At 43.8% G+C, this 24936-nt stretch overlaps 1 protein-coding gene across 6 annotated transcripts in view; it reads left to right on the forward strand.

Annotated features, from left to right (window-relative positions):
* Positions 1-425: 425 nt before the first annotated feature.
* Positions 426-24936, forward strand: part of DRAM1 (DNA damage regulated autophagy modulator 1) — a 46840-nt gene continuing 22329 nt past the window's right edge. For 4 of the 6 annotated variants that reach the window (XR_014295222.1, XM_082634632.1, XM_082634631.1 and 1 more), the window contains exon 1: positions 1996-2245. Coding sequence is in view for 4 of the 6 variants with exons in the window: in XM_082634632.1 (XP_082490758.1) it covers positions 2115-2245 (131 nt within the window). In the remaining 2 variants the exon portion in view is untranslated. Of the gene's footprint in view, positions 2246-6522; positions 7144-24936 lie in introns of those variants that run through there. The other 2 variants (XM_082634629.1, XR_014295221.1) reach the window with 2 other exon arrangements.

Consider the following 24936-nt stretch of genomic DNA (forward strand, 5'->3'; position numbering starts at 1 on the left):
AGTAGAAAAGGGGAAGCAGGAGGGGATAGGGAAAAGCAAGCAAGACCAGGGAAGTTGGTGGGTTTTCAGAATGCAGAAACCTAAGTAGAGACCTACAATGGATAACTAAGGATGGCAACTTTTGTGATTTTTTTAAAAAGCTTAATTAAAAGCTTCTGCGTTATTGGATATGGTGGTCACTTCCCCCACAGGCTCAGTGATTTCCTGAAATACAAGTCTGTCCATGTTCTTACTCTCCTCACTACCAAAACCAAAACCAAATAAATAAGGTTCATTTTTTTTTGTACATTTTTAGTCTTTAAAAATTTTTTTTATTTTATTTATCTTTTTATACAGCAGGTTCTTATTCGTTATCCATTTTATACATATTAGTGTATATATGTCAATCCTAGTCTCCCAGTTTATCCAACCACCACCACCACCCACCCGCCACTTTCCCCCCTTGGTGTCCATACGTTCAAACAAATAAGATTCTTAGCAGGGCTCAGGTGATGTGGCCTCTTTGCCCACCTCTCCATTCCCTGCCTTACACTAGCGTGTTTTTTTTTTTTTTTAATGGTTTATTTATTCATTTCGGCCACCGGCCATGTGGGATCCTCCCAGGCCAGGGATGGAACCTGTGCCCCGTGCAGTGGAAGCCTGGAGTCCTAACCACTGGACCACCATGGAAGTCCCCTAGGGTACTTCTCTAGGTCCAGAAAAACAGGCAATTCACCGTCTGTGCATTTTCTCCTCCTGTTTCCTTGGGCTGGAATGCTAGTCTCACCTTTCTTTGCCTGAAGAGCAATGATTTACTTTAAAAACCTCTATTATCTGTCAGGAACACGTACCTGGCTCTTCATGCGAGCACTGGCCCCAGCTTCTCAGCTCTATTTTTTTTAATCTCATATTTATTTAATATTCCATACAATGTATTTTATTTTGACATGTCAGTCTCCTAGAACCCATGAAACTATTCAATCTTTGTATACTGTCCTCCAGCAGGAGGACAGGACACTCAAGAAATGTTAATGTGGCTAAAACGAACCCACGTTTGGTTACCAATGACCAGTGACCTCACATACATTGGGCTCAGAATCCCTAAACTAATCTCAAAATCACTGTGCCGGCCAGCGCCTTCAGAACACGAATCCCTTTCGCAGGGTTTGAAATGTATCAAGTCCCCATTACTCACCTTAGGTCATGGCTCCAAGCCTGGGCTAACCCTGATCCGTGAGAGAAAGAGGAACCTAACTTCTAGGAAAGAAGAGTCCGCTGTGCGGGGTGGAGGGGGGATTGGGGCGGGGTAGGGGGGAAGCAGCACTGTGGGCAGCACCGGGGCTGTCCAGGCTCGGCCAGAGCTCACCCCCGGCCCTCGCAAACACCCGCCTCTACACTCCCTCGGTTTTCAGGTGGACACCATCCACGTGGGTGCCGCATCCGTGCCCCGTGTCCTGGCGAATGTCACCGAACACTTCTGCCCGGACCCCGGCAGCCGGGGCAGCAGCAGCCGTCGCAGCGCGGCGGGATGGGGTGGATGTCACCACGCGCGGGCGGCGGGACCACGGAGAGGAAGCCGTCGGGGTTCAAGGCCCGGCACCCCGGAAACCCCGAGGGAAAGAGGGGCCGGGAGGCGTTGATCCGTTTCCCCGGAGTTGCGCAAGAGCAAGGGAGGCCTGGCGCGCTGGGACCGTCTGGGCGGGCATTCCCGCCGCGGCCCCCGCCCCGAGGCCGAACCAAAAGCGAAAGGAGCCGGCCGCCCCCCGCCCCGCGGTCCCGCAGCCCCGGCGTCGCGTTAGCGGGGAGGTCGCCGCGCGCCTGCAAGTCGGCTGGGCCGCCGCTTTGTGACTTCGCTCGTTTCCCAACGAGCCCGGGCCGCCCGCGCCCCACACACCCCCGCGCCGCCGCCTCGCCGCCTCGCCGCCCGCCGCCTCTCTCCACTCTCCGTGCCTCCCCTCTCTCCGGGGTCGGGCCTGCCCCACCGTCGCGGAGCCTCCCGCCCGGCCGCCCGTGGCTGTTCGCGCCGTGGCCGCCGCGCCGCGGGTCGACACGTGCGCGGCCCCCGCCTCCCAGCAGCGCGGAGCAGCCCCCCGTTCCGGCCCCGCAGAGCGCAGCGCCCTCCTGGCGGCGGCGCGATGCCGTGCTTCCTGAGGGGAACGTCCTTCATCCCCTTCCTCCTGGTGACCTGGTCGTCCGCCGCCTTCATCATCTCCTACGTGGTCGCCGTGCTCTCCGGGCACGTCAACCCCTTCCTCCCCTACATCAGGTGAGGAGCCGGGTGGGAGGCAGGACGCGGGACGGGGCCGAGGCACCGCGGGGGAGCACTGCTGATGCGGAGGGAAGGGGTCCAGACCCAGCTGGGGCGTCTTGTGGAAAGATGGGGCACTGACGACAGGAGGGGGTGCTCCTGGGAGGTACGGGGAGGCAGGGGGTAGGAGCCGAGCAGTTCTGATTCTACCCGGAACACTGAGCAGAGGGGCGTCAGGAGCCATCGAGGATGCACAGTAGAACTTTGAGACTGGGTATGGGACAGAATCTCTGGAAGACGCTTCTTTGGCGGTATTGAAACAAGGATGGATCCTGTTGGATGCCACTCATTGAGTGTGTAAGAGGCAGATCCAGGTGTACGCTAGAACAGCTCACGTATTTCACTCCTGCTTCCCAACGTCCTCGTGAAGTGGCTGTCTGGCTCATTTTTCTTGCAAGGAAACTAAGTTTAAGCTGATGTTAAAATTCATCAGTGTGACACTGATGTCACAGCTAAGAAATGGTGGAAGCAGAACTCACACCCGGATTCATTCCCATGCCAGAAGCAACACCATGCTACCTTTTGTAGCGGTGTTTGGAAGACGCTTTAAGCTCTCTTGGATGGAGCTGCCCAAGATCCCTCTGGGTACTGGGCCTTCAAATTGTCAACAGTTGGTGACATCTCTTGTGTTGTCATTATACCATTTCGTCTTTCATGAGTTTTGGCCTCTACCTTTCTTTAATTTTTTTAAAATAAATTTATTTATTTATGCCTGCGTTGGGTCTTCGGGGCTGCTCATGGGCTTTCTCTAGTCGTGGCGAGCAGAGGCTCCTCTTTGTTGTGGTGCATGGGCTCAGTAGTTGGGGCTCGCGAGCTCTAGAGCCCAGGCTCGGTAGTTGTGGTGCACGGTCTTAGGTGCTCCGTGGCATGTGGGATCTTCCTGGACCAGGGCTTGAACCCGTGTCCCCTGCATTGGCAGGGGGATTCTTAACCACTGCGCCACCAGGGACGTCTGGTCTCTACCTTTCTTGAGAGTCACTTTATCAGTGCCCAGGACATGCGTCTGGATCCTCTTCGTGTGGCTCCCAGCTCTGCGCCTTGACTGTGGTAATGGCGTTCCTAAAACAGTTGAAGAATCCATCCTTATCCAAGTGGTGTGACCGCTCTGGGTCTGTATTGATTGGTGAGGGCATTATAAAGTTGGTGACACCCAAGGTTACTGCTTAATTATTGTAGGGATTGTAGAGATTATAGAGGTTGTAGGGCCTCTTCTTCCCGCAGCCATTCTGCCTGGTGAGCAATGCTCTGTAATCTTTTTTGTAGGCGAGGAAGGGGAAACGAAGTGAAGCAAGAGGGGACTACAGTTTAAAGGTGCAAGGAAGCAAGTGATATGCAGAATAGTCCACAGAACCAAATCTGTAGTAATGGTGGTGGTTTTGCCCACGCAAGATGAGGCGTCCCATGCCTCGAGGAAACATCAGGCGTGCTGCCCCTGAAGAAACCTCGGCTTGGTTTCTCATGGCTCGTCTCTGTCCCAAGTGCCATTGTCTTGCTTCTCTTGTATTTGAAGTGGGATAGATCCTCTTAGACTGATGTAAAAAGCAAGAGTTCACTCCCAGTAATGCTTTTTATTGAGAAAATAGCAGCTGTGTTTGTTGCCAGTTTGAAGGTCAGGGGCAGGTGGTATTTGGTACACGTTGGCCAGGCGATCAGAGGCAGGGTTTGAGTCTTTGTAGAGGTGTCTGATGTAGCTGTGATTAGTAGCACCTCCAGGTGAGCTACTAGACATTCAGAAAGGGGGAAATGAGCTGACAGGACCAACTGCTTGTAAGATGCTCAAATCACAGACATTCCAAGGAAGAGGGTTTAAATTTAGCAAGGAAAGGAAACTTTCAGGGAAAAGTGGAATAACAGAAGAAAAAGGCATGAGATTGTTCCCTTGTTGCCGGGAGCCTTCAGCCTACAAACACGTGATTGCTTGCCTAAGTGTGCCTGGGGCCTGTAGGTTGTCTGCTCTGTCTGCCTACATGAGTGGCTGGAGCACTGGATTGCCTCTGCCGCCTCCTGGAAAACTAAGTCATTGAGGCCAGGGCAAGGGCAAGATTAGAAGGGCAAGTCTCTGGACGTGATGGGATTAACTCCAGATTTATCCATTTGGCCCAGACCGTACTTCTCTAACTTATCTCTGCTCTGATGCCTCCTCTTCTTCCTTATCCCCCACCCCCCGCCTCCCTCCACTTCCCTCCAGACTCCTTGGCCTCCTTCCTGGGTCTTGAGCATGTCAGGCACACCTCTTTCTCCTGGCCTCTGCACTGGCTATTACTCTGCCAGAAGGTTCTTCCTCCAGATATCACCAGGCTTTCTTCCTTACCTCCTTCTTTGTTCAGTTATCTCTGTGAGGCCTGCTCTGATGGCCCTGTTTAACACTGCACCCTAGTGCTCCTGACCCCCCCATCCAGTCTTGTTCTCCATAGCACCTATTACCTTCTAACAAACCATATGATTTACTTATTTATTATGCTGATCATCTATCTTCCTTTGCTGGAATGTAACATCCATGAAGGCTCCCGATATTTGTTGAATTAATATGTCTTGGGTGCTCAACTGTGAGTATTGTTATTCCTCCCTCCAGGGCAGGGCAGAGCCCTTTAGGGAAGGCTCAGTAAAGTCCCTGGTGGTTGGTCAGTGATCTGGACATATTTAGGGTGAGCACCCTTTTACGCGAAGGCATTGTTCAGCCAATCTGATGTTCTGATGTTTTTTAACAAGGCTGAACACTTTAAATAAGAGCCATTGCATTTTACAATTTTGTTTATTTATTTATCTTCCAGTTTTATTGAGGTATAATTGACATACAGCACCGTATAAGTTAAAGGTGTACAGCATCACGAATTGACTTACATATGTCATGAAATGATCATCACAATAAGTTTAGTGACTACCCATCATCTCACATAGATACAAAATAAATGCAAAAGAAAATAGTTTTTCCTTGTGATGAGAACTCTTAAGAATCACTCTCTTAACATACGGCAGTGTTCATTACGTTACTCATGTTGTATGTGGCATCCCTAGCACTTCCTTGTCTTGCAGCCGTAAGTTGGTACCTTTTGGATACCTTCATGTAACGTCCCCTCTCCCCACCCCCACCTCTGGTAACCACAAATCTGATCTTTTTCTGTTTGTTTTGGAAGTATAATTGACCTACAACACTTTGTTAGTTCCTGGTATACAACATAGTGATTCGGTATTCTTTGTACACTAAGAAATGATCACCACTAGCCATTGCATTTTAAATAAGATTCAGAACTGTGGAAGAACCTCTTTCCAGTAGGACAATCAAATTCAGCTTTCTTATCAGATATTTTCTGATAACATTGTTATTCCTCAGTATTTTGGACAAGTGGGCCTATAGCTCTTAGACACATGAAAATATGCTCAATCTCATGAATGGAATAAAAATTCAAATTAAAACTCACTTTTGGGAATTCCCTGGTGGTCCAGTGGTTAGGACTCCAGCGCTCACTGCCAAGGGCCTGGGTTCGATCCCTATTGGGGAACCAAAATCCCATAAGCTGCGCAGCCCGGCTGAAAACAAAACAAAACAAAAAAACTCACTTTTCATCTACTGGATTGGCAGAAACCCAAATGTTTGATGACACATTCTATTGGTGAGACTTCGGGGCAACAGGCTCCCGTACACTGCTGGTGGGAACGTAAAGTGATTCAATCTCTATGGAGGGACTTGGGCATTATTTATCAAAATGACACAAATACAATATCTGAAGTATATTCATAGCATGGCTCTTAATAACAAAAGGTTGGAAACAATACAAATGTCCATCAGTAGAGGACTGGCTTAATAAATGATTTACCCAAGAATATCTCAAAGGAAAGCTCTTTTTACATAGAATACTCTCTTTAGAATTTCATTACATTGTTACATGGAAAAAAGCAAGATGCAAACAAAATATACTACCACTGGGGAGGGGAATAATGTATATCTATCTGTATTTGCTTGCATGAAGAAACTAATAAAAATGGTTTATCTGTGTATGAGGGAGGGAGGTGGCCATGGTCAGCAAAACCCTAGCAGATGGAAAAAAAGGGTGGAAATAAGACTTTTCCTGCCACACTTTAAAAAAATTAATCTTTTAATTTTAAGATAATTATAGATTTACATGCAGTTATAAAAAAATAATACAGAAAGATCCCATGTATTTTTTTACCCAGTTTCTCCCAAAGGTAACATCTCTAAACTTGGCATTAACTTTTTATATGAATTTATTTTTTAGGCAAATGGATGTTTCCTATCAGAAAATTAAATTAGAAGCATGGGGATTCAAACAGCCACCCAATTTAGTAAGTTGGAATAACATAGTGTGATGTTTCTGTATTATGAAACCATTAATGCAAGGATGTGAAAACCAAGGACAAATAAAAATCAACCTCAAAGCATTAGTTTAGATTTTTACAGGGCCACGCTCATATTCTTTTTTTTTTTTTAATTTTAGTTATTTATATATTTTTGGCTGCACTGGGTCTTCGTTGCTGTGCATCGGCTTTTCTTTAGTTACAGCGAGCGGGGGACAACCCTTGCCACGGTGTGTGGGCTTCTCATTGTGGTGACTTCTCTTGTTGTGGAGCACGGGCTCTAGGCATGTGGGCTCAGTAGCTGCTCGCGGGCTCTAGAGCACAGGCCCAGCTGTTGTGGCGCGCAGGCCCAGCAGCTGTGGCACACAGGCCCAGCCACTCCGCGGCATGTGGGATCCTCCCGGACCAGGGCTTGAACCTGCGTCCCCTGCATTGGCAGGCGGACTCCCAACCACTGTGCCACCAGGGAAGCCCCACGCTCATATTCTTAAGTACAATCATGCTTAATTTGTTATACTTCCTTAGATTTCTTCTCTGACCAAATCCCTCAGGCTATGTTAAATCACCTTTACTTATCAAATGCTCCCAGCTGATAGCCTTTCTTTTTTTTTATATCTTCTTCTTTGGCTTGTGTCTCCTGCTTCCAGAATATTCTTTGGCCCTTTAGTTCTAAAGTTTTGCCAATTCTGCATCCCAGTTGCTTTTCATTAGCCTAGACTCACTTTTTTGTGAAGTACTGTTTGCTTGATGGCTTGTGATCTCCGGCCATCCCCACTGTTCCTCCTCATGACCACACATCCAGCTCAGTGACTGATGGCAGAAAACTGGATCACCAAGAATTAAGCCCCTTAAAAGGGGGGCCAAAATGGCATAGTGAACAAAGTTAAAAGAGGTTGGGGGCTTCCCTGGTGGTGCAGTGGTTGAAAATCCTCCTGCCAGTGCAGGGGACATGGGTTTGAGCCCTGGTCCAGGAAGATCCCACATGCTGCAGAGCAACTAAGCCCGTGCACCACAACTACTGAGCCTGCGCTCTAGAGCCCGCAAGCCACAACTACTGAGCTCTAGTGCCCGCAAGCCACAACTACTGAGCCCGCATGCTGCAACTACTAAAGCCCGCGTGCCTAAAGCCCGTGCTCCACAACAAGAGAAGCCACCACAATGAGAAGCCCGCGCACTGCAATGAAGAGTAGCCCCCGCTTGCCACAACTAGAGAAAGCCCGCGTGCAGCAACAAAGACTCAACACAGCCAAAAATAAAATAAATTAATTAATTAAAAAAAAATAGGTTGGGTCTTTAACTCCAAAAATGAATCTAAAAATTATTTTATCTTCCATCTAGTTAACAATTACAAAATCTAGGTTATAATCACAACTATGTGCTATAATGAACAAAATTCATTAAAATGAACAAAATAAAATGAAAAGACAAAATTCCTATAATGAACAAAAATCTTAAAATGATCCAGGTGCTGATTTTTTAAGGGAGGGATACATACTTTTTCCAATACGGTTTTACGATTACAGGATGCAAAGTTCTTGATTTCATGGTTGCCTTTTTTTAAAAATTTAAATTATTTATTTATTTTTGGCTGCGTTGGGTCTTCGTTGCTGCGCACAGACTTTCTCTAGTTGTGGCGAGCAGAGACTACTCTTTGTTGTGGTGTGCAGGCTTCTCATTGCGGTGGCTTCTCTTGTGGAGCACGGGCTCTAGGCGTGCAGACTTCAGTAGTTGTGGCTCGTGGGCTCTAGAGCGCAGGCTCAGCAGTTGTGGCCCATGGGCTTAGTTGTTCTGCTGCATGTGGGATCTTCCCAGACCAGGGCTCGAACCTGTGTCCCCTGCATTGTCAGGCAGATTCTTAACCACTGCGCCACCAGGGAAGCCCTCTATCCACTTTAAAGACACCCAAACTGGAAATGAGATGATTCAGAGTAGATGTGGTTTTTATGCCAGGAGGACATACAGTGGACTCGTACTCATGTAACAGCCTTGGCCCACATCAACATGTAGGCAAATGAATGTATGTACATTTGTATATTTGTGGTGTGTACATATCCATATAATTTTTGTTATTATTATTTTTTTAGTTGAAGTGTAGTTGATTTACAATGTTGTGTTAGTTTCAGGTGTATAGGAAAGTGATTCAGTTATACATATGCCTATATCTCTATTTTTCAGATTCTTTTCCATTATAGGTTATTATTATAAGATATTAAATATAGTTCCTTGTGCTATACAGTAGGTCCTTGTTATTTATCTATTTTATATATATTAGTGTGTATCTGTTCATCCCAAACTCCTAATTTATCCCTCGCCCCCCGAATCCATATAATTTTGATGGCTTCTGCTTAAACCAACTCTTTTGATTACTAACTACACTGAATTTCAGGCAATGGTGACTTTTGCTTCCCTGTTCAGCTGCAACAATGGGATTCAGGCTAATAAATAATAGGATAATGAGTTCTCTGTGTACAGAGTCACATATTCTGACATGATGTTAATGACATTTCAGTCTTTACAGTGCAGTGATTATTACCTCACAGTATCTCTAAGCCACAGTATCATAAGACGAAAAGGTAGGCATGCCATTTAAAACTTTGAGCTAGAAAAGTGTCATCCTTGAAATGATAATTTATAGCTTAATATTTTTGTCAAAAAGCATTGCCCAAATTAGTTAATTCTATGAAAAACAGTAAGAACATTGAAGATCCTAAACTTTTGCAGCTTGTAGCATTGTTTGGCTTCTGAGTCAACTGTAAATATATATATAAGTTCTCCTCCATTTAAAGTTTTCATTGTCATTTAATTACATAAAATACTTATTTTTCTCATTGACTTAAACATGTGAATGTTTTTCTTGTGCTAGTCCTACTTTTTAAAAGGCAGTAGAGTATCGCTCAGAAGTCTTGATGCAGGGCTGACAATTTTTAAACCTAAGTGCTCAATTTCAACTTAAAAAAGAGTGGTCCACTGAACAGTCCTCTTCCCCTGACAGTAATTGCATTTCAGTCCATCAAGAACATGCATCGTAGAGTCATAGCATGCCAAGGACAACTTACTAAGGTAATGGCTGCAGGAGGGATCACTGGTGTGAACCCGCTTGTAAGATAAACAGTTCTGTAAACTCACGTGGAAATGATATGTTATCATAAAAAGAAACAATATCACACAGCAGAGGAGAGTTCTGAACTGTGTCCATTGAAATAAGACAGCTCTAGGTACATGGCTTGGCTTCCCCATTTACTGTCTCTGTGAGACCTTGGGCAAGTTTCTTTTCTAAGACTCAGTTTCTTCATCTTTAAGATGATGATAAGTACTTTCCTTATAATATTCTGAAGACCAAATAAGATGAAGGCAAGTGTAAGTGCTGAGGAAATGTTTTTTTCCTTTTGTAATATTAGCAGCGATAGTCCAAGCAGGGATTGTTTTTTTAGAGACTCCCCTCAGAAAAAATTTCGGAATCTGACCTCTTATGCCTCCCTCTTCATTACCATTCTGGTCCAAGCCACTGTCCTCTCTTGATAAACTACTGAAATCACTTCCTAAGGCTCCCTGGTCCATGCCTGCGCCTCCATAGTCTTTTTTGCAACATCCTTTAAAAACATCAATCAACTTCATATCACTTCCCTGCTCTCAGCCCTCAGTGGCTTCCCATCACGTTTAGAGTAACATTCAGAGTCCTTACCATGACCTACGGGGCTCTCCATGACCCCCTCGCCCATGTGCACACAGGTCCTTGCTTACTCCCCCTCCAGCCACGCCTCCTTCCTTGCAGTTGCTCTAATATATTGCCACCTTCTGGCCTTTGACTTGGCTCTTCCCTCTGCTTGTAATTTTCCTGGCCCAAATATTCATTCAGATCTCTGTTCAAGGACCCTCCCCAGATTACCCTGTCTCGAGTGGGTGGCTCATCTGTCTCTCTCTGTCCTCTTATCCAGCTTGCCTCTTCTTCACAGCATTCATCATTCCTAGATGATTAAAAATTTTTTTTTAAAATTTATTTGTTTTTGGCTGCATTGGGTCTTTGTTGCTGTATGAGGGCTTCTCATTGTAGTGGCTTCTCTTGTTGCAGAGCACGGGCTCTAGGCGCGCGGGCTTCAGTAGTTGTGGCACGCGGGCTTAGTTACTCCGCGGCAGGTGGGATCATCCTAGACCAGGGTTCAGAACCCGTGTCCCCTGCACTGGCAGGCGGATTCTTAACCACTGTGCAACCAGGGAAGTCCCACTTCTAGACGATTTTTATTGCCCCCCACAGAATGTAATTCCACAAAGAAGGGGCTTTTTCTGTTTTACTTACCACTGCATTCACCCTGCTACAAAATTGCCTGTTACATAGAAGGCAATCAGTAACTATACGTTGAATCAATGAATCTTTGAATTTTTTTGTTAGATACTAAGCTTCTCGAAGGTAGTGAATTACCTTTTCATCTTTGTATCCTCATCACCCGACACAGTTCCCAACACATAGGAGATGCTTAACAGTATTTAAAAAAAATTTTTTTACACTGAATTTAAAATTTATTTCATTATGGATACAAACATTGAAACTTTTTTTTCACAAGTCTTTAAGGACAACTTAATCTTGTTATTCTATTCATGAAACTAATAGCTGTTATAAGATAACAATAATTTGATTTTCTGATTAATAAATTAATATAGGTATTTAAGAAATTAATTTCCTCTAAACAATCAACTTTGATTACAAAAATCTTTAGTTAAATTATCTTAAAATGTTAAAACTACATGGAAGTAGTTTGACCTAGTGATGGCAGACCAGCTTGTTTCTCACTAAACTTCCTTTTTTAAATTTTTTAAATTAATTTTTAGGGCTTCCCTGGTGGCGCAGTGGTTGAGAGTCCGCCTGCCGATGCAGGGGACACGGGTTCGTGCCCCGGTCCGGGAAGATCCTGCGTGCCGCGGAGCGGCTGGGCCCGTGAGCCATGACAGCTGAGCTTGTGCGTCCGGAGCCCGTGCTCCGCAATGGGAGAGGCCACAACAGTGAGAGGCCCGTGTACCGCAAAAAAAAAAAAAAAAGGGAGAGGCCACAACAGTGAGAGGCCCGTGTACCGCAAAAAAAAAAAAAAAATAATAATAATTTTTATTGGAGTATAGCTGTTTTACAATGTTGTTTAACAGTATTTTAAAAATGTTGTATGAGTGAACAAAGAGGGAACTTGGGTTGAAAGAGGGCAATTGCATGTGAATAGAGTGAGAAAAGAGCAAGTTGTTTGCATTTATGACTAGGATATTCTTTTTAAATTTAAAACTAGTTGAATATAGTATTGTAGATCAACCACACCTCAAAAAAAAATAGCTGATATAGCTATAGGGTACCTCCCACTCTAGAATAATCACTGAGTGAAGCTGCCAAAAAGTTAGCCCTAATAATATAAGTAATAAAATGGAATGACTTTTTTTTTTTTTGGCCACATGGCTTGTGGGATCTTGGTTCCCCAGCCAGGGATTGAACCCTGGCCACAGCAGTGAAAGCACCTAGTCTTAACCACTGGACAACCAGGGAATGCCCTGGAATGACTTTTTATTATCATAGTTATTTATTTTAAATAATATATTTAAATATGAAGACAAAGGAAGTAATGGTCTCCTTATACGGGTGCATTAAGTGTTTTTTGGTTCTAGGTCCTGACTAATCTTCCAAGCAATGGGCCTAGGATTTTAGGACAGTCTAATAAACCTGTTTGGGCATGCAGATAATTTTGCATACTGCCAGCATCTCAGTCCCCCCAGTAAACCATAACCCCAGGCTTTAGAGTAATGGAATCCCATGTATCCAATGATTGAAAGAACGGTATTCGACCAAGCTTATATTATCATGCATGTTTTTTTAAATTAAATTTATTTTTTTATACAGCAGGTTCTTATTAGTTATCCATTTTATACACATCAGTGTGTACATGTCAATCCCAATCTCCCAATTCATCACCACCACACCCACCACTTTCCCCCCTTGGTGTCCATACGTTTGTTCTCTGCATCTGTGTCTCTATTTCTGCCCTGCAAACCAGTACATCTGTACCATTTTTCTAGGTTCCTCATATATGCGTTAATATATGATTTTTGTTTTTCTCTTTCTGACTTACTTCACTCATAGTATGACAGTCTCTAGGTCCATCCACATCTCTACAAATGACCCAATTTCGTTCCTTTTTATGGCTGAGTAATATTCCATTGTATATATGTGCCACATCTTCTTTATCCATTCGTCTGTCGATGGGCATTTAGGTTGCTTCCATGACCTGGCTATTGTAAATAGTGCTGCAATGAACATTGGGGTGGATGTGTCTTTTTCAATTATGGTTTTCTCTGGGTATATGCCCAGTAGTGGGATTGCTGGGTCATATGGTAATTCTATTTTTCATTTTTTAAGGAACCTCCATACTCTTCTCCATAGTGGCCATATCAATATACATTCCCACCAACAATGCAAGAGGGTTCCCTTTTATCCACACTCTCTCCAGTATTTGTTGTTTGTAGATTTTCTGATGATGCCCATTCTAACTGGTGTGAGGTGATAACCTCATTGTAGTTTTGATTTGCATTTCTCTAATACTTAGTGATGTTGAGCAGCTTTTCATGTGCTTCTTGGCCATTTATATGTCTTCTTTGGAGAGATGTCTATTTAGGCCTTCTGCCCATTTTTGCATTGGGTTGTTTCTTTCTTTAATACTGAGCTGCATGAGCTGTTTATATGTTTTGGAGATTAATTCTTTGTCAGTTGATTCGTTTGCAAATACTTTCTCCCATTCTGAGGGTTGTCTTTTCATCTTGTTTGTAGCTTCCTTTGCTTTGCAAAAGCATTTAAGTTTCATTAGGTCCCATTTGTTTATTTTTGCTTTTATTTCCATTACTCTAGGAGGTGGATCAAAAAAGATTTGCTGCAATTTATGTCAAAGAGTGTTCTTCCTATGCTTTCCTCTAAGAGTTTTATAGTGTCCGGTCTTACATTTAGGTCTCTAATCCATTTTCAGTTTATATTTGTGTATGGTGTTAGGGAGTGTTCTAATTTCACTCTTTTACATGTAGCTGTCCAGTTTTCCAGGCACCACTTATTGAAGAGGCTGTCTTTTCTCCATTGTATATTCTTGCTTCCTTTGTCATAGATTAGTTGATCATAGGTGCGTGGGTTTATCTCTGGGCTTTCTATCCTGTTCCGTTGATCTATATTTCTGTTTTTGTACCAGTACCATATTGTCTTGATTACTGTAGCTTTGTAGTATAGTCTGAAGTCAGGGAGTCTGATTCCTCCAGCTCCATTTTTTTCCTTCAAGACTGCTTTGGTGGGACTTCCCTGGTGATGCAGTGGTTAAGAATCCACCTGCCAATGTAGGGGACACGGGTTCAAGCCCTGGTCCGGGAAGATCCCACATGCCACAGAGCAACTAAGCCTGTGTGCCACAACTATTGAGCCTATGCTCTAGAGCCCACGAGCCACAACTATTGAGCCTGCGTGCCACAACTATTGCAGCCCACGGGCCTAGAGCCCGTGCTCCGGAACAAGAGAAGCCACTGCAATGAGAAGCCCGCACACTGCAACAAAGAGTAGTCTCCACTCACCGGAACTAGAGGAAGCCCGTGCACAGCAACGAAGACCCAATGCAGCCAATAAATAAATAAATAAACAAATAAATTAATTAATTAATTTTTTTTTTAAAGTGCTTTGGGGGGCTTCCCTGGTGGCGCAGTGGTTGAGAGTCCGCCTGCTGATGCAGGGGACGCGGGTTCGTGCCCCGGTCCAGGAAGATCCCACATGCCGCGGAGCGGCTGGGCCCGTGAGCCATGGCCGCTGAGCCTGCGCGTCCGGACCCTGTGCTCCGCAACGGGAAAGGCCACAACAGTGAGAGGCCCACGTACCACCAAAAAAAAAAAAAAAGTGCTTTGGCTATTCGGGGTCTTTTGTGTCTCCATACAAATTTTAAGATTTTTTGTTCTAGTTCTGTAAAAAATGCCATTGGTAATTTGACAGGGATTGCATTGAATCTGTAGATTGCTTTGGGTAGTATAGTCATTTTCACAATATTGATTCTTCCAATTGAAGAACATGGTATATCTCTCTATCTGTTCGTGTCATCTTTAATTTCTTTCATCAGTGTCTCATAGTTTTCTGAGTACAGGTCTTTTACCTCCTTAGGTAGGTTTATTCCTAGGTATTTTATTCTTTTTGTTGCAATGGTGAATGGGATTGTTTCCTTAATTTTTCTTTCTGATCTTTCGTTGTTAATGTATAGGAATGCCAGAGATTTCTGTGCATTAATTTTGTATCCTGCAACTTTGCCAAATTCATTGATTAGCTCTAGTTGTTTTCTGGTGGCATTTTTAGGATTCTCTGTGTATTATAGTATCATGTCATCTGCAAACATTGACAGCTTTACTTCTTTTTTTCCAATTTGTATTCCTTTTATTTCTTTTTCTTCTCTGATTGCCATGGACTAGGACTTCCAAAACTATGTTGAATAACAGTGGTGAGAGTGGACATCCTTGTCTCCTTCCTGCTCTTAGAGGAAATGTTTTCAGTTTTTCACCATTGAGAATGATGTTTGCTGTGGGTTTGTCGTATATGGCCTTTATTATGTTGAGGTAGGTTCCCTCTATGCCCACTTTCTGGAGAGTTTTTATTATAAATCGATGTTGAATTTTGTCAGAAGCTTTTTCTGCATCTATTGAGATGATGATATGGTTTTTATTATTCAAATTGTTAATATGGTGTATAATATTGATTGATTTGCATATATTGAAGAATCCTTGCATCCCTTGGATGAATCCCACTTGATCATGGTGCATGACCCTTTTAATGTGTTGTTGGATTCTGTTTGCTAGTATTTTGTTGAGGATTTCTGCATCTATATTCATCAGTGATATTAGTCTGTAATTTTCTTTTTTTGTAGTATCTTTGTCTGGTTTTGGTATCAGGGTGATGGTGGCCTCACAGAATGAGTTTGGGAGTATTCCTTCCTCTGCAATTTTTTGGAAGAGTTTGAGAAGGTTGGGTGTTAGCTCTTCCCTAAATGTTTCATAGAATTCACCTGTGAAGACATCTTGTCCTGGACTTTTGTTTGTTGGAAGATTTTTTTTTTTTTTTTTTTTTTTTGCGGTACGCGGGCCTCTCACTGCTGTGGCTCCTCCCACCGCGGAGCACAGGCTCCGGACGCGCAGGCCCAGCGGCCATGGCTCACGGGCCCAGCCGCTCCGCGGCATGTGGGATCCTCCCAAACCGGGGCACGAACCCGCGTCCCCTGCATCGGCAGGCGGACTCTCAACCACTGCGCCACCAGGAAAGCCCTGTTGGAAGATTTTTAATCACAGTTTCAACTTCATTACTTGTGCTTCATCTTTTCATATTTTCTAATTCTTCCTGGTTCAGTCTTGGAAGTTTATACCTTTCTAAGAATTTGTCATTTCTTCCGGGTTGTCCATTTTATTGGCATAGAGTTGCTTGTAGCAGTCTCCTAGGATGCTTTGTATTTTTGCAATGTCCATTGTAACTTCTTCTTTTTCATTTCTAGTTTTATTGATTTGTGTCCTCTCCCTCTTTTTCTGATGAGTCTGGCTAATAGTTTATCAGTTTTGTTTAACTTCTCAAAGAACCAGCTTTTAGTTTTATTGATGTTTGCTATTGCTTTCTTTGTTTCTATTTCATTTATTTCTGTTCTGATCTTTATGATTTCTTCTGCTAACTTTGGGTTTTGTTTGTTCTTCTTTCTCTAGTTCCTTTAGGTGTAAGTTTTGAGATATTTTGATTTTGAGGTTTCAAAATTTGAGATTTTTCTTGTTTCTTGAGGTAGGCTTGTATTGCTATAAACTTCCCTCTTAGAACTGCTTCTGCTGCATCCTGTAGGTTTTGGATTGCCATGTTTTCGTTGTCATTTGTCTCTAGGTATTTTTTGATTTCCTCTTTGATTTCTTCAGTGACCTCTTGGTTATTTAGTAACATATTGTTTAGCCTCCATGTGTTTGTTTTTTTTACATTTTTTCCCATGTAGTTGATTTCTAATCTCACAGCGTCGTGGTCGGAAAAGATGCTTGATTTCAATATTCTTAAATTTACTGAGGCTTGATTTGTGACGCAAGATGTGATCTATCCTGGAGAATGTTCCCTGTGCACTTGAGAAGAAAGTGTAATCTGCTGTTTTTGGATGGAATGTCCTATAAATATCAATTAAATCCATCTGGTCTATTTTGTCATTTAAAGCTTGTGTTTCCTTATTAATTTTCTGTCTGGATGATCTGTCCATTGGTGTAAGTGAGGTGTTAAAGTCCCCCACTATTATTGTGTTACTGTTGATTTGCTCTTTTAGAGCTGTTAGCAGTTGCCTTATGTATTGAGGTGCTCCTATGTGTTGGGTGCATATATATTTATAATTGTTATGTCTTCTTCTTGGATTGATCCCTTGATCATCCAAGGTAGTGTCCTTCCTTGTCTCTTGTAACATTCTTTATTTTGAAGTCTGTTTTATCTGATATGAGTATTGCTACTCCAGCTTCCTTTTGATTTTCACTTGCATGGAATATCTTTTTCCATCCCCTCACTTTCAGACTGTATGTGTCCCAAGGTCTGAAGTGGGTCTCTTGTAGACAGCATATATATGGGTCTTGTTTTCGTATCCATTCGGCAAGCCTGTGTCTTTTTGTTGGAGCATTTATTCCAGTCACATTTAAGGTAATTATTGATATGTATGTTCCTATTACCATTTTCTTAACTGTTATGGGTTTGTTTTTGTAGGTCCTTTTCTTCTCTTGTGTTTCCCACTTAGAGAAGTTCCTTTAGCATTTGTTGTAGAGCTGGTTTGGTGGTGCTGAATTCTCTTAGCTTTTGCTTGTCTGTAAAACTTTTGATTTCTCCATCAAATCTGAATGAGATCCTTGCTGGGTAGAGTAATCTTGGTTGTAGGTTCTTCCCTTTCATCACTTTAAATATATCATGCCACTCCCTTCTGGCCTGTAGAGTTTCTGCTGAGAAATCAGCTGTTAACCTTATGGGAGTCCCCTTATATGTTATTTGCCATTTTTCCCTTGTTGCTTTCAATAATTTTTCTTTGTCTTTAATTTGATTAAATTAATTAATTAAATTAAATTAAATTAAATTATTCAATTTGATTACTCGATGTGTTTCTCCTTGGGTTTATCCTGCCTGGGACTCTCTGTGCTTCCTGGACTTGGGTGGCTATTTCCTTTCCCATGTTAGGGAAGTTTTCGACTATAATCTCTTCAAATATTTTCTCGGGTCCTTTCTCTCTCTCTTCTCCTGGGACCCCTATAATTTGAATGTTGTTGTGTTTAATGTTGTCCCAGAGGTCTCTTAGGCTGTCTCATTCCTTTTCATTCTTTTTTCTTTATTCTGTTCCACAGCAGTGAATTCCACCATTCTGTCTTCCAGGTCACTTATCCGTTCTTTTGCCTCAGTTATTCTGCTATTGACTCCTTCTAGTGTATTTTTCATTTCAGTTATTGTATTGTTCATCTGTTTGTTCTTTAATTCTTCTAGGTCTTTGTTAAACATTTCTTGCTTCTTCTCGATCTTGCCTCCATTCTTTTTCTGAGGTCCTTATCATCTTCACTATCATTTTTCTGAATTCTATTTCTGGAAGGTTTCCTATCTCCACTTCATTCAGTTGTTTTTCTGGGATTTTATCTTGTTCCTTCATCTGGTACATAGCCCTCTGACTTTTTATTCTGTCTTTCTGTGAATGTGGTTTTCCTTCCACAGGCTGCAGGATTGTAGTTCTTCTTGCTTCTGCTGTCTGCCCTCTGGTGGATGAGGCCACCTAAGTGGCTTGTGCAAGCTTCCTGATGGGAGGGACTGGTGGTGGGCAGAGCTGGGTGTTGCTCTGGTGGCCAGAGCTCAGTAAAACTTTAATCTGCTTGTCTGCTGATGGGTGGGGCTGGGTTCCCTCCCTGTTGGTTGTTTGGCCTGAGGCAACCCAGCACTGGAGCCTACCAGGCTGTTGGTGGAGCTAATGGTGGACTCTGGGAGGGCTCACGCCTAGGAGTACTTCCCAGAACTTCTGCTGCCAGTGTCCTTGTCCTCATGGTGAGACACAGCCACCCCCCGCCTCTGCAGGATACCCTCCAACACTAGCAGGTAGGTCTGGTTCAGTCTCCTATGGGGTCACTGCTCCTTCCCCGGATCCCGATGCGCACACTACTTTGTGTGTGCCCTCGAAGAGTGTAGTCTCTCTTTCCCCCAGTCCTGTTGAAGTCCTGCAATCAAATCCCGCTGGCCTTCAAAGTCTGATTCTCTGGGAATTCCTCCTCCCGTTGCCAGACCCCCAGGCTGGGAAGCCTGACGTGGGGCTCAGAACCTTCACTCCTAGTGGGTGGACTTCTGTGGTGTAAGTGTTCTCCAGTCTGTGAGTCACCCACCCACCAGTTATGGCATTTGATTTTACTGTGATTGTGCCCCTCCTACCATCTCATTGTGGCTTCTCCTTTGTCTTTGGATGTGGGGTATCTTTTCTGGTGAGTTCCAGTGTCTTCCTGTTGATGATTGCTCAGCAGTTAGTTGTGATTCCGGTACTCTCGCAAGAGGGAGTGAGCACACGTCCTTCTACTCCACCATCTTGAACCAATGCACGTCTTATTTGTATTGTTTTTATCCCTTTGAGCACCAAGTGATTATGAAGTGGCTTAACATCATAAATTAGTTTGGAGAAAGGCGTTAGATAAACAGTTTGGAATTTTCCGTGATGAACAAAACTTGTAGAAATCGAAACACAGTAAATATTTCCACAGTAAACTGATTTCCTAGGCACAAGTGTGTACACATAACAGCCTCAACAGGTTCTAAGCCACATGCAAATGAACAATGAGTTCTTATCCCCCTGTACAGTTTCCAGGAAGTGCCTCATTTACTAGGAGGCAAGTGAGGAGGTGGATGGATCTGGGCCAGGTCTTTAAGCCATGTGATACAGAATGATGTTGTGGGAGTTGGGTAAGGGGACTACTTCTGCCAAATTGGGAGGCAACTGCTTTGGCATGGCACTCATTCTCCATTTTCCTGAATCAGGTGCCCAAGTACAGCTGTGCCAACCAAATCCTACTACCTCTGCCTTTGTACAATATGATCATTTACTGTGAGCTTAAAAAACGTAAAAGAAAAAGAGGCTACCAACAGGTTCCCTTGGTACCCCCTTGGTGTTATGTTCATCTAGATTCCAGTGTCAGGTGGAAGGTGTGATACAGTATTTACTTATGATGTAAAGTAATAGCTTGGAGACCAAAAGAAAGACTGAAAAGAACATTTTAAGGTAAGAGAGGCTTTCATATATATATATATATATATATATATATATATATATATGAAAAAATGTATATTATTTTTAAAGAAATGCACTTGTTAACATTTAAGAATCTCCCTCCATGTGACTTCAAGCTACCAGGACAAGGCACTCCCCCACCCTGCCTCCCAACACACACACACACACACACACACACACACACACACATGCACACACACCCTTAATATTCTCCTCAGCTCTTCTGCTGAAGAATTTAACCTTCATGACAATTTTACCCCAAAAAGTGGGTTCACCTCTTGGTAGGTGTCAAGCCAGAAGACACAGCCAAGCCAAACAATGGAAGAAGGAAGGATTTATTACTGCAGCAAGTAAGGAGAACACCAGGGACCTTTCCCAAAGCAGAGTCTCCCCAAACAGCAACATTGGGGAAGCTTTAAGCTAGGTTACCTGCATACTCATGAAGGGGCTTGAACAGAGGAGAATTCAGCATAGAATCGGGGCAAAGGTCGACAATGTCCTAGCTTTAGTCAGTTGATGTCACGAGGATCAGAAAAGGTCAACATTCTCATCCCTTAGGTTCCAGTCCATCTGGTGAATGAGCCCTCCAGAGGGGTTTAAATTCTGTGAAACAGTTCCAGAAGGTGCTTCAGGCTAATCTTTACCATTGAAACAGAACTGGGAGTCTTTACAACTGACTTATTATCTTTGCTATTGTTACTCACTTTGCCTGGTAACAGTTGTTTGTTCCTTTGTTCCCTTAAGTTCATTACTGCTGAGACCTGTTCAAGGGCAAGCATTGCAGCCAGGCTTAGATCATAAAATGGTTTAGGGCTAAATGGCTTCTCTAATGTCAAAAAGCTATATCTGGTTCTTTTCCTCCAGGGCCCCCCTACCCTATCTGCTTACAATGACAGGCTGCTTTGGGAACTTTCTCTTCCCCAGAACTGCCTGATCACACCACATCAATGATCGGAGCACCTCCAGTCTTGTTTTTGGTAGCATTTCCCCCATGTCTGCTCACTGATCAAGGTCCACAGTTTATCATGGTTGACAGTGGGGCAGAAGCTCCGATTCCTCTTTTAAGTGGTGATGCCTCATTCCAACTTTCACAAAGTAACCTGGGTGATATTTGTCAAAGCTGATCCTGTGGTGATGGATGCCATCCGCGTTACCCAGGCCTCTGGGTGCTTCCGACGTTTGATGATGCAGCCATGGCATGACTGCATGGCACATGGCCTCTGAGTTTCTGGGTCTTCCTTAGTCAGCATGGCATGTCACTGGCTGAGATGAAAGAGGGAGCCTTCCGTTTGTATTAACGATAGCAGGTAACCACTACTATCCTTAAAAGTTCTTAGAAGTGGCCACAGTTTCATTTTCTGCTTGGAAAGTTTTTTCTTTTCTTTTTTTTTTTGGCCGCAGCAAGCTGCATGGCTTGCAGGATCTTAGTTCCCTGACCAGGGACTGAACCCATGCCCTCAGCAGTGAAAGCACAGAGTCCTAACCACCAGACCAGGAATTCCCTGGAAAGTTTTCTTGAAATACTCTTTTTCTTTTTAAATTTTATACAAAATTTTATTGATGTATAGTTGATTTACAAAGTGTTAATTTCAGCTGTACAGCAAAGTGATTCAGTTATATACATATATATATATATATATATATATATATATATATATATATTCTCTTTCATATTCTTTTCCAGTATGGTTTATCACAGGATACTGAATATAGTTCCCTGTGCTATATGGTAGGACTTCATTGTTTATCTCTTGAATTTTTAAAAATTAATTAATTAATTTTATTTATTTATTTTTGGCTGTGTTGGGTCTTCTTTGCTGCGCGCGGGCTTTCTCTAGTTGTGGTGAGTGGGGGCTACTCTTCGTTGCAGTGCGCGGGCTTCTCGTTGCGGTGGCTTCTCTTGTTGCAGAGCATGGGCTCTAGGCACGCGGGCTTCCGTAGTTGTGGCTCATGGGGCTCTTAGAGCGCAGGCTCAGTAGTTGTGGCGCATGGGCTTCGTTGCTCCGTGGCATGTGGGATCTTCCTGGACCAGGGCTCGAACCCTTGTCCCCTGCATCTGCAGGCGGATTCTTAACCACTGTGCCACCAGGGAAGCCCCCCTCTTGAAATATTCTTAAGCAAAATTTCACCAAATGGGGGACTTCCCTGGTGTCCAGTGGTAAAGACTCCATGCTCCCAATGCAGGGGGCCTGGGTTCAATCACCGGTGAGGGAATTGGATCCTGCATGCTGCAACTGAGACCCGGTGCAGCCAAATAAATAAATAAATAAATAAAAATCACCAAGTGTAGTTTAGGTACCACTTTGTCACTTAATGGAAATAAATCACACACTGACCACTCTTACCTGATAAATAGGGAAATTTGTGACTCAGATTGTACTAACACATGGTAGGTGTCCCATAAATATTTTGTTGATGAGTGGATAAAGTTTATGGTTATTTTTGCAGCCAAATAAAAATTTTTTAAAAGATGATTTCATTTAATCAAATAACTGGTTATGAATGCAGTGCATTCATATTTTCCCCTATGTTTGTAGTATTGTTTCCTATGTTGTAGTGCCAAGTGTAGGAATGTAGGCCCATTGGTACTCATGCATTGATGGTGGGTGTTATGGACTGAGTAATCCTGAAAGAAAATCAGACCATGGTGGTGAATAATTGTCAAAGGTGGGTTTTTTTTTAAAATTTATTTAATTAATTTATTTATTTTTGGCTGCATTGGTTCTTAGTTGTTGCGCGCAGGCTTTCCCTAATTGCGGTGAGTGGGGGCTACTCTTCATTGTGGTGGGTGGGCTTCTCATTGCGGTGGCCTCTCTTGTTGCAGAGCACAGGCTCTAGGCATGTGGGCTTCAGTAGCTGTGGCTCGCGGGCTCTAGAGCGCAGGCTCAGTAGTTGTGGCGCACAGGCCCAGTTGCTCCGCGGCATGTGGGATCTTTCTGGACCAGGGCTCAAACCCATGTCCCCTGCATTGGCAGGCGGATTCTTAACCACTGTGCCACCAGGGAAGCCCAAAAGTGTTTTCTTCTTATTACTTTTTTAATTAAAAAAATTTTTTTATTGAAATATAGTTGATTTACAATGTAGTATTAGTTTCCAGTTTATTCTTTTTTTTCTTTTAGCATCTTCATTGGAGTATAATTGCTTTACAATGGTGTGTCAGTTTCTGCTTTATAACAAAGTGAATCAGATGTACATATACATACATCCCCATATCTCCTCCCTCTTGCATCTCCCTCCCACCCTCCCTACCCCACCCCTCTAGGTGGTCGCAAAGCACCGAGCTGATCTCCCTGTGCTATGCGGCTGCTTCCCACTAGGTATCTGTTTTACGTTTGGTAGTGTATATATGTCCATGCCGCTCTCTCACTTTGTCCCAGCTTACCCTTCCACCTCCCCGTGTCCTCAAGTCCATTCTCTACGTCTACGTCTTTATTCCTGTCCTGCTCCTAGGTTCTTCAGAACCATTTTTCAAAGGTGTTTTATTATTAAATGATGGCATCTGAGAAGCTATGAGGTCTTAACCTACTTTACACCTTCCTGGTATACAACTAAGGCATGATGAGCCAACTGTGTGCATTTTTTCCCAACTCCTTGTTCAGTGACCAGCATTTTGGTAGCTTGAATTTTGACATATTGGGAATATTCATAGCATGGAAATTGGCCTGTGTTACAAATCAGGTTCCCTCTGGAGCTGTTTGTTAAGCATTTACCAGCACATCTGTGCTTGCTCTCCTCCCCCAGTCATTCTTCTAATTGCTTCGTTCCTTGCCTGCTGTTAGAGCACAGAGGAGGCAGGAAAGCAGAGTCAGACACATGGATGGAATGTAGATTCCCTCCATTTGATAGCACTGGGACCTGGAACAAGTTATATAACCTCTCCAATACCCAGTTTCCTCCTTAATAAAGTGGGGTTGGTAATAGGCACACCTCAGGGTTGAGAGGGTGAAATGAAATGACGTAGGGTGAGCACCTAGCAGTGCCTGGTACGTGGTAAGTGTTCAAAAAGTAGTGTCTACTGCCAGTACTGATAGTCATTCATTCAACAAATGCATATGGAAAGGCTGCTTGCAAAGCACTTTTGATTCTGCCTGTATGGGTTTTTGTGTGTGTTTGTTTTTGTTTTTGACCTCGCTGTGTGGCTTGTGGGTTCTTTGTTTTGTTCCCTGACCAGGGATCTAATCCAGGCTCATGGCAGTGAAAGCATGGAGTCCTAACCACTGGACTGCGAGGGAATTCCCAGATTCTGCCTGTATGTTTTGTTGTTGTTGTTTGTTTGTTTGTTTTTGCAGTACGCGGGCCTCTCACTGTTGTGGCCTCTCCCATTGTGGAGCACAGGCTCTGGACATGCAGGCTCAGCGGCCATGGCTCACGGGCCCAGCCGCCCCGCGGCATGTGGGATCTTCCCGGACCGGGGCACGAACCCGTGTCCCCTGCATCGGCAGGCGGACTCTCAACCACTGCGCCACCAGGGAAGCCCTGCCTGTATGGTTTTAAATGTACAGATAAGCAAGAATAAAATATCACTCTGAAATTCTGAGCTTTCGAATCACATGTTCGATGCCATGTGGACTGCATACCTGGGCCCTTGAAATATGTCCTGGTTTGCTCTCCTTGGACAGATCATTCCCAAGTATGGTCATCTTCTCATCTCCTGTTAGAGCACCTTTGTCCCCCCACCTACCTACCCCGCTGAATATCCTCCTCACTTCTCCACAACCAACAATCTTCCTGGCACATGGCAGATTCCTCTCAGACCTGTGCCAACAAGTACTCTTGCATGAGTCATCGGTAGCTGCTTTTTTATACCCTGAGGTCAAGAATAGAAGGCTTCCTTTCCCTGTGAGAATTTTCTGGCAAAAGTGCTGCCCAAGGGCACACATGAGCTGTTTCCACCAGCTGTTTCCATCACTGGTTCCCGTCCCCTCCTCGCCCATTCAGGACGATGTGCTCAGAAGGGCATCCCAAACGTTGGGCAGCCTTCACCTCAACATCCCTTTAGTGAGAAAAAGGATTATTTGTAGGAAAAATGGTAATGTTAAATTCTAAACCCTTCAGATTCTTACAGGT

Source organism: Mesoplodon mirus (genome assembly GCF_964341445.2).
Source record: "Mesoplodon mirus genome assembly, chromosome: 11".
In the NCBI taxonomy this organism is placed as follows: Eukaryota; Metazoa; Chordata; class Mammalia; order Artiodactyla; family Ziphiidae; genus Mesoplodon; species Mesoplodon mirus.